The sequence below is a fragment of the Phodopus roborovskii genome, unplaced genomic scaffold, assembly GCF_943737965.1.
Source record: "Phodopus roborovskii unplaced genomic scaffold, PHOROB, whole genome shotgun sequence".
NCBI classification, from domain to species: domain Eukaryota; kingdom Metazoa; phylum Chordata; class Mammalia; order Rodentia; family Cricetidae; genus Phodopus; species Phodopus roborovskii.
Window position 1 is genome coordinate 51,610,931 of NW_026126407.1, and position 13,634 is coordinate 51,624,564.

The 13,634-nt window shown below is 49.9% G+C and overlaps 1 protein-coding gene across 2 annotated transcripts; it reads right to left on the reverse strand.

Annotated features, from left to right (window-relative positions):
• Nucleotides 1-231: 231 nt before the first annotated feature.
• Nucleotides 232-9,572, reverse strand: Nagpa (N-acetylglucosamine-1-phosphodiester alpha-N-acetylglucosaminidase). 2 transcript variants are annotated; one of them, XM_051181362.1, is made up of 10 exons: nucleotides 9,460-9,571; nucleotides 8,905-9,363; nucleotides 7,095-7,234; nucleotides 5,388-5,496; nucleotides 5,060-5,188; nucleotides 4,143-4,348; nucleotides 3,989-4,036; nucleotides 3,242-3,343; nucleotides 3,093-3,156; nucleotides 232-1,195 (listed from the first exon to the last, which is right to left on the reverse strand). In XM_051181362.1, exons 1-10 carry the CDS (start codon nucleotides 9,543-9,545, stop codon nucleotides 985-987), a joined length of 1,554 nt encoding a protein of 517 aa, XP_051037319.1. In that variant the 5' UTR covers nucleotides 9,546-9,571; the 3' UTR covers nucleotides 232-984. The 2 variants fall into 2 exon arrangements, with proteins under 2 accessions (XP_051037319.1, XP_051037320.1); XM_051181363.1 differs by lacking the exon at nucleotides 5,060-5,188 and having other exon boundaries at nucleotides 9,460-9,572.
• Between the last annotated feature and the right edge of the window lie 4,062 nt (nucleotides 9,573-13,634).

The window sequence follows — 13,634 nt, forward strand, 5'->3', positions numbered from 1 at the left end:
AAGGAAAATGGTTAGGGCCAATCAGATTCTTGGCTTCAAAGTGTAACCTAGCCTGCAGCAGTAACATTGACTGGAGCTTGCAGAACACAACCCCAGCTTAACATGCTCCCCAAGTAGCCTTGTGCCTGGCCAAATTTGTGCAACACTGGTTAACAGAAGGCACTGGGTGTGGCTCAGGCCCGTGTGAGGAGCCCCTGCCAAGGACTCAGAACTCACATGCCCCCTGGTGGCTCATTTTAGTATACCAATTTATTCAAGTATTAGAAAACTCAAGTATTGGGGAGGACAACAAAAAAATAGGTCTGTAAACATGGTGACTTCCATCTCGCCCCATCCCTCCTCTTTCTGTCTTTCTTCCTTTCTTTCTTTCTTTCTTCCTTTCTTTCTTTCTTTTGAAACAGGGTTTCTCTGTGGTTTTGGAAGCTGTCCTGGAACTAGTTCTTGTAGACCAGGCTGGTCTCGAACTCACAGAGATCTGCCTGCCTCTGCCTCCCAAGTGCTGGGATTAAAGACGTGTGCCACCAAAGCCAGGCTCCCCATCCCTTCATATGAGGAGCTTCCTGTGACAGGATGCAGAATTCTAGTTGGCAATTCGGCAATGAGGCTGCATAAGAGGCGGTATGCCGTGGCTGGACTGGGGCAGAAGCTACTCTACCCCTGTGCAGGCGGTCCAGGAGAGTTGGCCACTTGTCATGATTGGGCTAGAGTTTCATTTGCTAGTGGCCTCCTGGGACTCTTTGGCAGTGATGAGACCCCTGTGGGAGACAGGCCTCTGGGCAGCAGACACAGGCAGGCAGGGAAGCAGGTACAGGCTCTCCAGAACTCTGTATTGCTTAGGGTGGCATGAGCCACAGAATGGAGACAGGTAGAGCATGGCCAGGTGAGGAGTGGAGCGTGCAGCATCCATGCTGGTGGCCTCACATCCTTCCCCATAAGTAAGGAGCAGGGACAATGAGGAGCATGCCATTGGGCAGCCCAGGTCTGTCAGTCCTTGAAGGGGTTGCAAGAGTCTTCTGTTTGCTCCTTCTCTGCAACCAGAAGTTCCCCATTTATCTCCTGCAGGGGGTGGTATACATAGTCCCCATCAAGGTGTCGGTTTCTCTCTGTCTTGGAGCCCAGGAGCAAGTTCACATTGACCACAATGCTGATCAGCAACAGGGAAACTAGGATGAGGGTAAGTGCCAGCCACGTGGTCCTAGGACAGAAGGGAGACTTGGGGGGGGCGTGCTGAGAAGTAGCTTTGGAGAATCTAGAACCCATATGGGGAATGCTGAGCCCAGTAGGCTGGGTGGGAACCTTGGGCATACCAAAGACACATGCAGGGAATAAGAGAAACATTCTCTGATGTTTTAAAGATGTTAAAAATATTTCAAGAATTGGGGAAATAGCTCATGCTTGTCTTGTAAACATGAAGACCCAAGTTTGGTCACTAGAAGGTACTTTTTTTGGTTGTTGTTGCTTGTTTTTGAGACAGGGTTTCTCTGTATTGCTTTAGAGCTTGTCCTGGAACTCACTTTGCTGACCAGGCTGGCCTCAAACTCACAGAGATTAGCCTGCCTCTGCCTCCCAAGTTCTGGGATTAAAGGTGTGCACCATCACTACCTCGCTAGAAGGTACTTCTTAAAAGCAAGGAATGATGGTACACACTGCCATCACCTTGCTTGGAAGGTGGAGCTCACAGGTAAGCTAGTCTAACCTAATTTGCAAGCTTCAGGCCAATAAAAAACAAGGTAGACAGATACTGGGAAAAACAACTAAGGTTGGGGTACATGTGCATGTGTGTGCACACACACAAAGACAGACACTTCTTTATTTTTTACTTTATGTGCATTGATGTTTTGCCTCCGTGTATTGTCTGTATGAGGATGTTAGATTTCCTGGAACTGGAGTCACAGACAGTTGTGAGCTGCTAAGTGGGTGCTAGGAATTGAATCCAGGTCCTCTGGAAGAACAGCCAGTTCTCTCAACCACAGAGCCATCTCTCTAGCCCAGAGGAGGTTTTTTTGTTGTTGTTGCTTTGAGACACTGTTTCTCTGGGTCCTGGAACTCTCTCTATAGAGGAGTCTGGCCTCAAACTCGGAGATCTGCCTGCCTTTACACACAGACACACACACACATTTTTTTGTTTTGTTTTGTCCTGGAATTTGTAGAAAAGGCTGGCCCCAAACTCAGAGATCTGCCTGCCTCTGACTCCTGCGTGTTGGAACTAAAGGTATATAGGTGTGTACCACCACTGCTTGCAAATACACACACACACACACACTTTTAATGTGAGCATTACTGCTTTTCAGATTATCACTAATGTAATTTTTGAAGTACTAGGAATTGAACCTAGTGCCTTGTGCATGCTAGGGCAAATGCTCCACCACTGAGCTAAATACAACCTCAGCCCCCTTTTCACTTTTTATGTTGTAACAGGGTCTCACTAAGTTGCCTAGGTTGGTTTTGAACTCAAGCTAGCCCTGAATTTGCTAACCTCCTGCTTCAGCCTCTGAGAGTAGCTGGGATAACAGGCCGGAAGGCCCAGTTCAAGAATCTATTTATTTAGGGTCTTATACCTCCCCAGTTGGCCTTAAACTCCTGATGACCTTAGACTTCTGATCCTCCTGCCTCCACCTCCCAAGTACTGGAAATACAGGCATGTGCCACCACACCTGGCTTATGAAGTGCTGGGGATTGGACCCAGAGCTTTCAGCATGCTGGGCAAACAATCTGCTGATTGAGCTACCTCCCCAGCTTCACAATCCTCCCCACGAGCCCTCTGGGAATGGAGCTGGAGACCCAGAAAGCAGCAGAGAGGGAGTAACAGCAAAACAAAGCCTGCACACATGGAAGAGTCCAGAAGTGAGAGTCCTTCTCTACAGACCGGCTCCAGGATCTGAGTAGAGTCTCTATGGCTAGGGAGATCAAGCCCATAATCTGACACCTTTGACTCCCACTGGGCAGTGGCCTGGGTCATTCTCACTCACACTTCTGTCCCTGAGCTTACAAAGTAGAGGATCACCTGCAATCTCCTGGCCTGGCCAGTGCCTGGCAAGGCACCAGGCCTTATGGATGGAGTGAGGAGATTCTACCTGTGTTGAAAGACCTACCTGGTGAAAAAGGCCAGCTCTCCTGCCCTTGGTGTGGCCTCAGTTGGCCACAGACACTGCTTCACTGTAAGACACCAGACAGAAGATGAAGGGTTGAGGAGGGTCTGCCTACCCCAGACCTGCCCCAAGGGTTCCAGGAGGCCATGTACCTTGGGAGATGCTGCAGTTGCCAGTCTGGGGGTCACAGGGACACTGGTGTTCACACTGGCAAGGCCTCTGGCAACCTGGCCCATACCAGCCCAGAGGACACTCTGTGGAGAGGAAATGATGACAGGTATGTTTCACCTGGGGTAGCAGGACAGCCTGTCTTCTGGATGTGTGCAGGCCCATGCTGAGATGCCTCCTGATCCCTGGGGCCAGCCCTCAAAGGTAACCTAGTTGTAAACAGGGTTGTGGCTCAGTTTCTAGAATACTTACCTGATGTGCACAGAGCCCACAAGCATGCCCACAGAGCTGGGCATGGTAGCATATGCCTATAATCCCTGCACTTGGGAGATGGAAGCAGGAAGTAGGTGTTCAAGACCATCCTTGGCTACATAGTGAATTAGAGGACAGCCTGGGCTGAATTAAGACCCTGTCTCAAATAAAAAACAAGTATATCACCTGGATTTAAGGTGAAGAGACAGAAAATGGGAAGTCCACTCAGGCTAACACTGGAGGACACTACCCATGCCTAGGAACACCAGGGGCTGCTTTCGGGGTGTTAAGGACTTTGGTGGACCTCTCTCTCAGGTGTGTGGCCTGGTCACACCTTGCTTTTTGCTGTAGGTCTTTGGAACTGAGTGGCCGGTGCTAAAATCCCCAGCCTCCTACTTGGTGGGAATTTTTCAGCAAACCCAGGGAGGACATAAAGAGATTTGCGTGTGAAGTGAGAAGAGGCCCCTGGTAGCTCTCACCTTCACTGCAGTTGGATCCTGTCCATCCAGCTTCACAGTGGCAGCCAGCTGCAGAGACAAGAGCATGGAGGTCAGGTGAGAGCAGAGGCAGACCTGGCCTGCGAGAACTGGGGTCCCGTCAGAACACCACCCTCCTGGGGGGCTCCCCACTCACTCTCGGTGCACAGCCCATGCTGGCTGCAGTTGGAGGGGCCACAGTCTAGCTCGCTGCAGGCGGCACCTCGCCAGAAGTGGCTGGTGCATTCACAATGGCCATCCACACAGGTCCCATGGCCACTGCAGTTGGGTGGCTGGCAGAGGGGTTTATGCACACATACCACGGTGGAAACCCGGCGGGGACAGCGCCACATGTTGTCCTGGCTGTGGGGATTCATTGTGAGGAGAGGTCTGGGCCTTGGTGCTGGCACCAGATGGCCTCTTAAGTCCCTGCTGCAGCCTATGAAGGCTGCTCCAGCCTCTCTCCCTCTCCATTCAGACACTTGTGCTCCTGCATGTGTACCTGTGCTCACACACATGCTAGAGGAGGCACATGTGCATGTACGCATGGGTTCAGGACAACTTTAGATACCCACTAGCTACATTTTTGTTTAATTCATGTTGTTTATCTCTCTCTGGCCTGGACCTTGACAAGCAGGTGAGGCTGGCTAGCCTGAGTGTCAGGTTCACCTGTCTCTCCCTCCTCAATACAGGGATTGCAAGCATGTGCCACTCACATCCGGCTTTTTAATGTGGGTTCTGGAGTTTAAACTCAGGCTTTCTGCTTGCAAGGCACATCCTGCTGAATGATAGCTCCAGCCTCTCATTGGGCCATTTTAAGCTCTCCCCCTTGCATACACTGTGCCTTTGGGTGGAAGGCTCCCTCAGTGCTGAGCAGCCATTTCCTCAGCCTTACTTCACCATCCTGACTACCATCCCAGATTCCCAGGCGTGCTGAGGAAAGAGAACTCGGCTCTTCTGCTCACACAGGAGACCCAGGGCCTGACACACAGCAGGGTCTCAATACTGACTGAGTGAGATGGTTGGAGGTAGGCCAGGGCTTCCCCATCACAAAGGTGGCTGAGGTGCTCTTACCAGTGATCTGAGGGGTAACTGGCCAGGGTCCCGTTGAGCACAAAGGTGGCAGAACCACCTCCATCCAGGTTGATGGCATTGATCACGTCTTGTTTCAGCAGGAACTCCGCCATCTCCCACAGGTTGATGCTGTGCCGAGGGGTATGTAGCTGAGCCCCGTGGGCTCTGGCTTAACTGCCTCACTTTTGTCAAAAGGAAAATACTACCACTCCTCATGGGAAACTTCCGAAATGGCCCCAAAGCTGTCTTGTTCCACCCACTGTCCCAGAAACTATTGGAAGGTGAGGGGAAACTGGTGCAAACATCCCTGAGGTTTCCTGGGACTCACCCACGCTGCTCCGTCTGTCCATCTGCATGGAAGAGTACGAGCTGCCCCTTACGGTCATGACCCACAGCTGTCCTGGCTGATATCACGTTCACAAATTTGCTAAAAGAACCTGAAGGAGAAGAGGCCTGGCTGGTTACCCAGCTTTCTATGCCCTTCAATTTTCTCTTTTGATGGTGCCAGGGAAGGATCCCAGCACCTTATGAATGCAAGGCAAGTACTGGATCATTGAACCTGATCCCAGCTCCACCTTCAGGGAGCCTCCATGCCACAGCCAGTAAACTCTTCATGTGACCTCAGTCTCCAATAGAAACCTCTATGTTGGTAGAACAAAACCCACAGGCCGCGCATGAAGCCCCTGGTCTCACTTCTGTTGTTTCTTTTTCCTAGCAGTTACTCTCAGCCTGAGGGCACTCTGGTTGGAAACTGCATGCCTCTGCCCTGGGGTCTTCTGATAGCTTGTTCTCTGCTCTACAGACAGCCTCCTCAGTCAGCCCCCTGCCCCACTCTCCACCCTGAAATAGCAGAGACTTCAGGACCAAAGCACCCTTTTCCACCCCAGCATTTTGCACTGTGGAGGTGTGCATACATGTGCACATGCCTGTGGGGGACAGAGGACAACCTCAGGTGCTGCTCCTCAGATGCCTTCCACTTTCTGTTTGAGACGGGGTCTCTTGTTAGCCTGGAATGTTATCAGGTAGGTCAGGCTATCTGGCTATTCAGAGACCCACCTTTCTCCACTTCCCATCTCTCCATCCCTGGGACTGCAAGTGTGGGCCGCAGCACTCGGCTTTTTATGTGTATTCTGGGGCTCGAACTCAGGTTCTCACACTTTCAAGGCAAACATTTTAATGACTAAGTTAATTCACTAGTCCACACCCAAGTGGTTCTTACACTTGAGCATCCATCAGAGTCACCAAGGAAAAGCCTGCACATTCAGGTTGTTAGGACTTAACCAGCGGTTCCTGAACGGGAGGTCTGAGGTGGGTGGGCTCATGGGCCTGCATTTATGACAAGCTCCAAGGCTATGCAGAGGCCACTGTAACAGAGACCTGCAGCACTTTGCTCACTCTACCGGTGCATCTGTTCCCCACCGGTCCCCTTTCCCTCCCCTCCCTGACCTTTTCTTGGCATTTGTCAGTTCTTTCCGGCTTATTGTCAATATTTTCCTTCTTATATATTCTTCTTTTTTTTGTTGTTGTTGTTGTTGTTTTGGTTTTTTGAGACAGGTTTCTGTGTGGTTTTGGAGCCTGTCCTGAAACTAGCTTTTGTAGACCAGGCTGGTCTCGAACTCACAGAGATCCATCTGCCTCTGCCTCCAGAATGCTGGGACTAAAGGTGCACCACTAACACCTGGCCCTTTTTATGTATTCTAAGTAAGACTGAATTCCCATGACTCCCACTGTAGTGCTAAGCACTAAATAGCTGCTCAGTAAATGTTTGGGAGCACTGAAGTATAGTCTACTCACACTGTTCCTAGGTTTCAAGAAAGCTAATGCTAGGGCAAAGAAGGTGGCTCAGTGGGTAAAGGGGCCTCCCATCACATTTGATAGCCTGAGTTCAATACTCAGGGCTCACAAGGTGGAAGGAGAGAACTAGCTGTCCTCTGACCTCCCCCACACTATGGCATGTGCCCCCCCCACTGAACACACAAAGTAAATAAATAAAAACGTAATAACAATAAAAAAGTGCTACAGCTGACTCCCTGACCTGTCTCCTGTGTCTCATCACACTCTGTGACTTGGCTCTCGTTGATGTAGATGCTTCCATTGCGGATGAGCCACACAACTCCACTCAGCAGCTGCACGAATGGATTTACAGTGTCCAGAACCTCCTCCTCAGATAGGTACCTAGAATCGGGGAGGCAAGAAGCTCACTCATGGGCAGCAACAGCTCCAGGGGTTTCTGTAATTGATTCACTAATTAGCAGCTGCTTAAGCAAAAGTCAAACAGCCAACCAGACCAGCCTTATGACAGCAGCAGCAGTCTAGAACACTCCAGACACTTCGAGGCAGTCACACAAAGACTGAACCTGCTTGCTCTTGTTCCTGAAGGTATAGCCTCAGTCAGGGCTGTTTGAAACAGTATGTGTCAAACGTTTTCCTGTAACTATTCCCCTGGTAGTGTAGCAGGACTGTTGTGATGGTTGCTAAAAAGGCAAGGCTGTGATTGGTGCAAATGCAAGCCTTCATTTGCATTCGAGGTGTGCTGTGACTGGTGCAGACATCCCTTCTCTGGATTTGTAAGCAAGTGGACAGTTAAGTTGGGAAGTGAGCTGGAAGATGCTCTCCTTTCCTGCCTCCTCTACATTAGACACAATGAAAGAACTTTCTTTTCTTGCCATCTCTAGTAACATGTACTGACCTGATAACACAAAGAAGTAGCATTGAGCTACAAATGGACAGAATAGGCAGCTGCTTGGCAGCTAACAAGTAGGATGGACTGGATAGATCAATTGGTAAAAGTCTTTTCACCCAAGCATGAGGACCTGAGTAGGTCCCCAGCACCCATGTAAAAGCTGGGTGAGGCAGCACACACCTGTAACTCTAGTGGTGGGGGATGGACTGGGGAAACCAGAGGACAGTTGGGGGTTGCTGGCCAACCAGTTTAAACGAATCAGTGAGTTCCAGAATTAGATCCTGTATCAGCAAATAAGATAGAGAACAATAGGAAGCACTTGAAATCAAACTCTCATCTCCACATGGGCCCACACAGATGCACCCCCAGACCATAATAAAAAGAGCAGTAGAGGCAACTGAGATAGAGGCCATGGCAATAAGATAGCCGAACAATTTGAAAGGGGAGCCCAAGAGAGGAGCAAGGGAGACAGTGAAAGTGTGGAGAGGACGAAATACTGAGGGTCCAGGGAAGAGAAACTGCAGGCGCTGGTCACTGAAAGAACTTTTAAGGTCGTTAACAACCCAAGACCAACACTTGTGACGCTGGCTGCGCTTCAAAGATGCCTGGGTAGGTCCAGAAACTGTAACCAAGGGCGGCTAAGAGCTGGGAAACCCCAGTTTCCAGCCTTGACAAAAACTGTGCCTTTTTGCAAGAGAGCTGGGACACTAGATGGCGCAATCTTCTACTCCTGCCTGCCTGCTGTCAAATTTCAAGAGATACAGGAACTGTCAATTGTCAAAGAGGCTACTAGACCAGCTCCTTGCCTACCCGGGATAGCAAAAGGTCTTCTGCTAGCTGTCTGGAACTTCTCCACAAACCCTATATTATCTCCAATTGGCTCCACAGCTTCGCTGAACACGAAATGTTTGTTTTCTCTAATCCCAGGGAAAGTTCACTAAGGCACAAACTGTGCCTTCAGGCTCATGTTCGCCTCCCCAGGGCCCATACGTGGCCTGATCACAGAGCAAGCGTTCAAAGACACTCGAGTACAACTTCAAAGTTGTTTGCGTCTCCACTCTTAAGCTGAATAATAGAAAGTTTGGTTAGGTGATGTGGGCACGGAGCATTGGCTCTAGAAGCACATCAGAAACCCTCACCCCGGGGCTCCCCACCTCCTCACCCGGTGACCAAGGTCCCGTCGCGGCGGATCCCGAACTGCGCGTTCTGCAGCCCCCCGGAACTGCTCACCAGCCGCCCATCGCTCACCACGTTCCCCAAGCACTCGCCGGTGCTCATACGGAAGAAGCCACCGTTCTGGGCGATGAGGCAACCGGCCGGGACGGCTGTGTCTTCCACGGTGGCGCGGCGCCTCTGCGCGCAGCCTCCGGGTCCCCCGGGCTCCAGCACCGAGAAAGTGCGCAGAGGCGCGGCGACCCGTGTCAGGTGGCCGGCCACCGCGCGGCCCTCGAAGTGCGACACAAAGGTGCGAACGGCCGCGGGGTGGCTGGTGTCAGGGGTCGCGGGCGGCGGAGGCCAGCTCTCTTGCTCGCGGATACCAGCGCGTACCCGGGCGCAGTCCCGCGAGGGACGTGTGCGCGCGAGCGGGTAAGGCAGCAGCAGATCATCGTCACGGGAAACCCTGCGGGGACAGGCGATCATGAGCTCGGAGGGCTGTGCCTGAGAGCACGCCGGACAGGGGGACCCCAGCCAGGCCCGCCCTGGCAGCTGCACTCACCCCGAGTCCAGGCTGCACCACGCCACTCCGAGCAAGCCGAGCAGAGAGGGCAAGAAGAGCAGCCCGTGACCCCTGGGCGCCGCCATATTGGATTGGGGGCTCCGGTCACGTGGGCCCGTCCCATGTGACTCCAGGCTTCTGGCGGGTGCTTCCAGGTACTAAGGGCCAGAACACCTTCCTGTTTATGAGGTTATGCTGTTGTACCTACCAGGTTTCCTCAACTTCCAAGGAAGTGACTCCGACTGCAAAGGCAAAAGTTTTTTATTGCTAAGAACCGAACCAGCTGGGACCTCACTCTATCAGAAGAGTAAGGTGCCCGCTTACAATAGCGAAGCCTTTTTAAAGGCAAAGGGAGGTTTGAGACTGCTAGTCTCAGCCCATAAGGTTTCTAAGGTTACAGAGATTTCATAGAGTACAAAGTTTTTACGAGGCGGGATTGTTTAGTGCACCTGTAAGGTTAGGGGGTTTTCTTTCTCTAGGACTGGCAGGCTCAGTGGCCTTGTCCTTAAGATAATGGGGAGCAGGGAGAATGTACTCTCCAGCCAGGAAGTTATCTATATCTATTGGTAGAAGCACTTGTTCTTTCGAGTTTTCCCTTCTTGCCATGAGTCCCTTATCTTTTAGTTATTAATTTTCCCTCACTGTGCCTCCAAATTCCTTCAGGGAAGGTAAGGCTGGAATGACGATAGGTAACTATTATTTTTCAAGAGAGGGTTTCTCTATGTTTATCTCTGCATTTATTTATTTATTTATTTATTTATTTATTTATTTATTTATTTATTTTTCAAGAGAGGATTTCTCTGTGTAACTGCCCTGGCTGTCCTGGAACTAGTTCTGAAGACCAGGTTACTCACGAACTCACAGATTTGCCTGCTTCTGCCTCCCTAATTCTGGGTTTAAAGGCATGAGCCACCACCATCCGGCAGCCTTTTATTTTTATATGATGTCAAACTCATAGAAAATTGCAAGAAAAGGGCCTGGGGATATGTAAATTGATACAGTGCTTGCTTAGCATGCTCGAAGCCCAAGGTTCCATCTCTTGCTTTGCACAAACTGGAAATGATGGTCCATGCCATGCACCGTGGCCTGTGTACCACTGGTACACACACAGTAATAGCGTGTTGAGTGTAGTTTGTTAAAGCAAGCTGTGCCTGGGACCCTCCTGGCCAAGGCCATGATGTCACCTGAAAGCACAGTTTATATTGTGTCTGCCTTCACACTTCTTTGAGTTTGCTTTTCTTGGAGCTTCTTCTCCCAGGCCAGTGCCCAAGGCAAGGTACAGTGGAGGCATTGCTGTAAGGAGTAAGGTTTTTCCACCCGCTGCTGATCTTTTCTCGACCTCGCACCAGTCCCAATTAATACACCGAGGAGACTCTGTATTTGATATAATGCTGTTGGCCAGGTACTAGTTTCTTATCAGCTAGCTCTGTCTTAAGTATTAACCCATTTCTATGTATTTCCACGTGGTCTTACCGGAGAGCCCACTGGCGTCCTGCTCTCTCCAGACTCTCCATCTTAACTCCTCCCTTCTCCTTCCTCTCCTCCTTGTCTCCTAGTCCCTCCTATCTTCCTTTCCTATTGGCCAACAGTGCTTTATTCATTAACCAGTATGAGAAACATATATACAGAATGACATCTCCCATCACATTGCAAGTCTAATAGGCTACCACAGAGATTTGGGTAGGCCTAGCTCCTGTGTGTGTGCTTGAACCCTAGCCTCCCTAAGCCATGCTTCTCAGGGTCTGTGTATGATCAGGGTCAGCTGTCTATCTGTATTAGATCCTGTCCCTCCCAAAATTCATGTTCTTTGTAAGACCTCAGGATGGGTTTATATGTCTGATGTGTTTTAGACATAATTAGTTCATATGAGGTCCTCCTAGAGCTGAGCTTCGTGGATCACAAACCACATCTGACTGCTGTACTGAGAAGAGAGAGAGGTAGTACACACAGAGGAAGCAAGGCTACATGGAGACGTAGCAGTTGCTGGAGTGGGGTAGCCACAAAGCCAAGTGATGCCTAAGATGCTCAACGGCCCTGGACACACAGAGGCAATGGCAGTCTCTGTGCTTATGAGATTTCAGAGAGAACCTGGATGGCTGACACGCTGATTCTTAGCTCATACAGTCAAGGCTAGCAAATGGCTCTTCACAAATATCTGTGAGGCCAAGGTAGCCATAGCTTACTCCAGTGAACACTGTTTTGAGAGGCTGCTCTTCTGGGGGATGCAGTATTAAATGATCTGGTTGGACACCACTATGTGGACTTGGAGGACCATGACTTTCTGTTCTTTGCTTGGGCTGCTAAAGGAGGCTTGTCAGCAAGCCAGGCCTGCCAGCACCCTCCCTTCCTTCAGAAGCCTTTCTTCTCTCTGACTGCCAGGATTGGGTCACTGAGAAGGCAAGCTCTGGCCTTGATAGTCTCTGTCTCAATGTCTGCTTCTCCCTTGAAGGTGTTACACTTAAGCTGGGTAGACAGCTGGGCCAGGGACTTCCTTCTCGGCTGTAGATAGCTTTTGTTAATGTCATTGTCTGGGTTCTGTCATCATTTATTATTCAACAGTGTGTGTGACTTTTCCTGGGGAAATTAAAATAAATATCTGTTCACCTCAGGGCACCAATAATGGATTGGAGGAACAGTTCCTTCCAAATCCAGCCTGGTAAGCCAGTGTGTTAAATGGCAGTTTCTTACAGAGGTATGGGTGAGGGTTGGAATATGGGTGACTCAGAGATAGCTACAGCAGCTGAAAAGGCCTCCCCAACATAGGTGATGACTCACAAAAGCTCACCCAGAGAAACCCTGTCTCAAAAAAACCCCAAAAAGCAAAGCAAAACAAACAAACTTTAGAACCCAAGCCATACATTAGCAACAAGCCCCAGCTCATCCTTTTTTGGAATGTCTTCCTGTGCTCAGGACTTCAGCTGCAGCAGGCTTGTGGTGTGCTGGAGGCAGAACGGGACTGCCACTAAATAAGGACGGCATTAGATTTGTTTGTTTGTTTTAGCTTTCTGGGGATTGAGAAAAGTCTGGCACCTGTCTGCTACTCTCAGGCACAGTTTCCCTCTTGTGCACACACTCCGTTTTCCAGCTCAGTGGGCCGTGGGTGAGCCCAGGGACTCTAGAGGTTCTCCTGCTGCAGCCTTCATCCTCTTGTGTAGCATCCTGGCCTTGTGGTTTAGTCTGGGCCTTCTGATAAAGCCGGGGGATGGTCAATGTGTGAGCTGGTGAGAAAGTACAGGAAGGGCTGGAAGGGACACTAGCAGTCATAGTGGGCAGTAGCCAGGCCCACCCGTGTTGTAGCTTTGAATAGAATGCTTCTTAGGTGATCAGCATCTGCAGTCCCAGAGGACATAGAGATATGAAGACAGAGATGTTGGGACATTTATCTCATGTTAGTCATCCCTCATATCTGTGGACTCCAGTAAAGAGTCAGTGTTACCAGCAAATCTTACCTCAAGTTCCCACAGTTACCTAGGCAGCTGTGGTGCACACACCACAGTCATCATTGAGGCACACTGAAGTTGTCATCAAGGCACAGAGAACAACCAATCATGTATGGTTCAGTGGAGTGAACTCCAGAATTTTTTTTTTAAAGGTTTCATGTAGCCCAGGCTGGTCTTGAATTTGCTGTATAGCCAAGGATGACACTTGATCCTCCTGCCTCCACTTTCCAGGTGCTGGAATTATAGACTTGTACCATCATGTCCTTGCCTGTTTTCATATAGTGCACGGGACAGAACCCAGGGCTTAGAGCTTGTCCTTCCTCTGCCAAATGGTTCTACTTTTATGGTGCGTGTGTGGTTGTGTGTGTGTGTGTGTGTGTGTGTGTGTGTGGTGGGGTAGTGGGGTGGGTTTTGTGTGTATGTGTGTACATGTACACACATTCATATGTGTGTATATATAATGACATAATAATAATAAAATCGAGATTCTGCAAATGAAAGAAAGCATATAGTTTTTTCTTTCTGAGTCTGGCTTACTTCACTTAAATGACGATCTCTTGTACTAATCATTTTTCTGCAAAGCACATGATTCATCCTTCACAGCTGAAGAGACCACCACTGTGCATATGCATCACATTCCCTTTATCATCTTCTGATAGGCATCTAGACCAATGCCCTATCTTGGCTGCTGGGAACAGTGCTGTGATAAACATGGATAGTCAGATATCTCTGTGC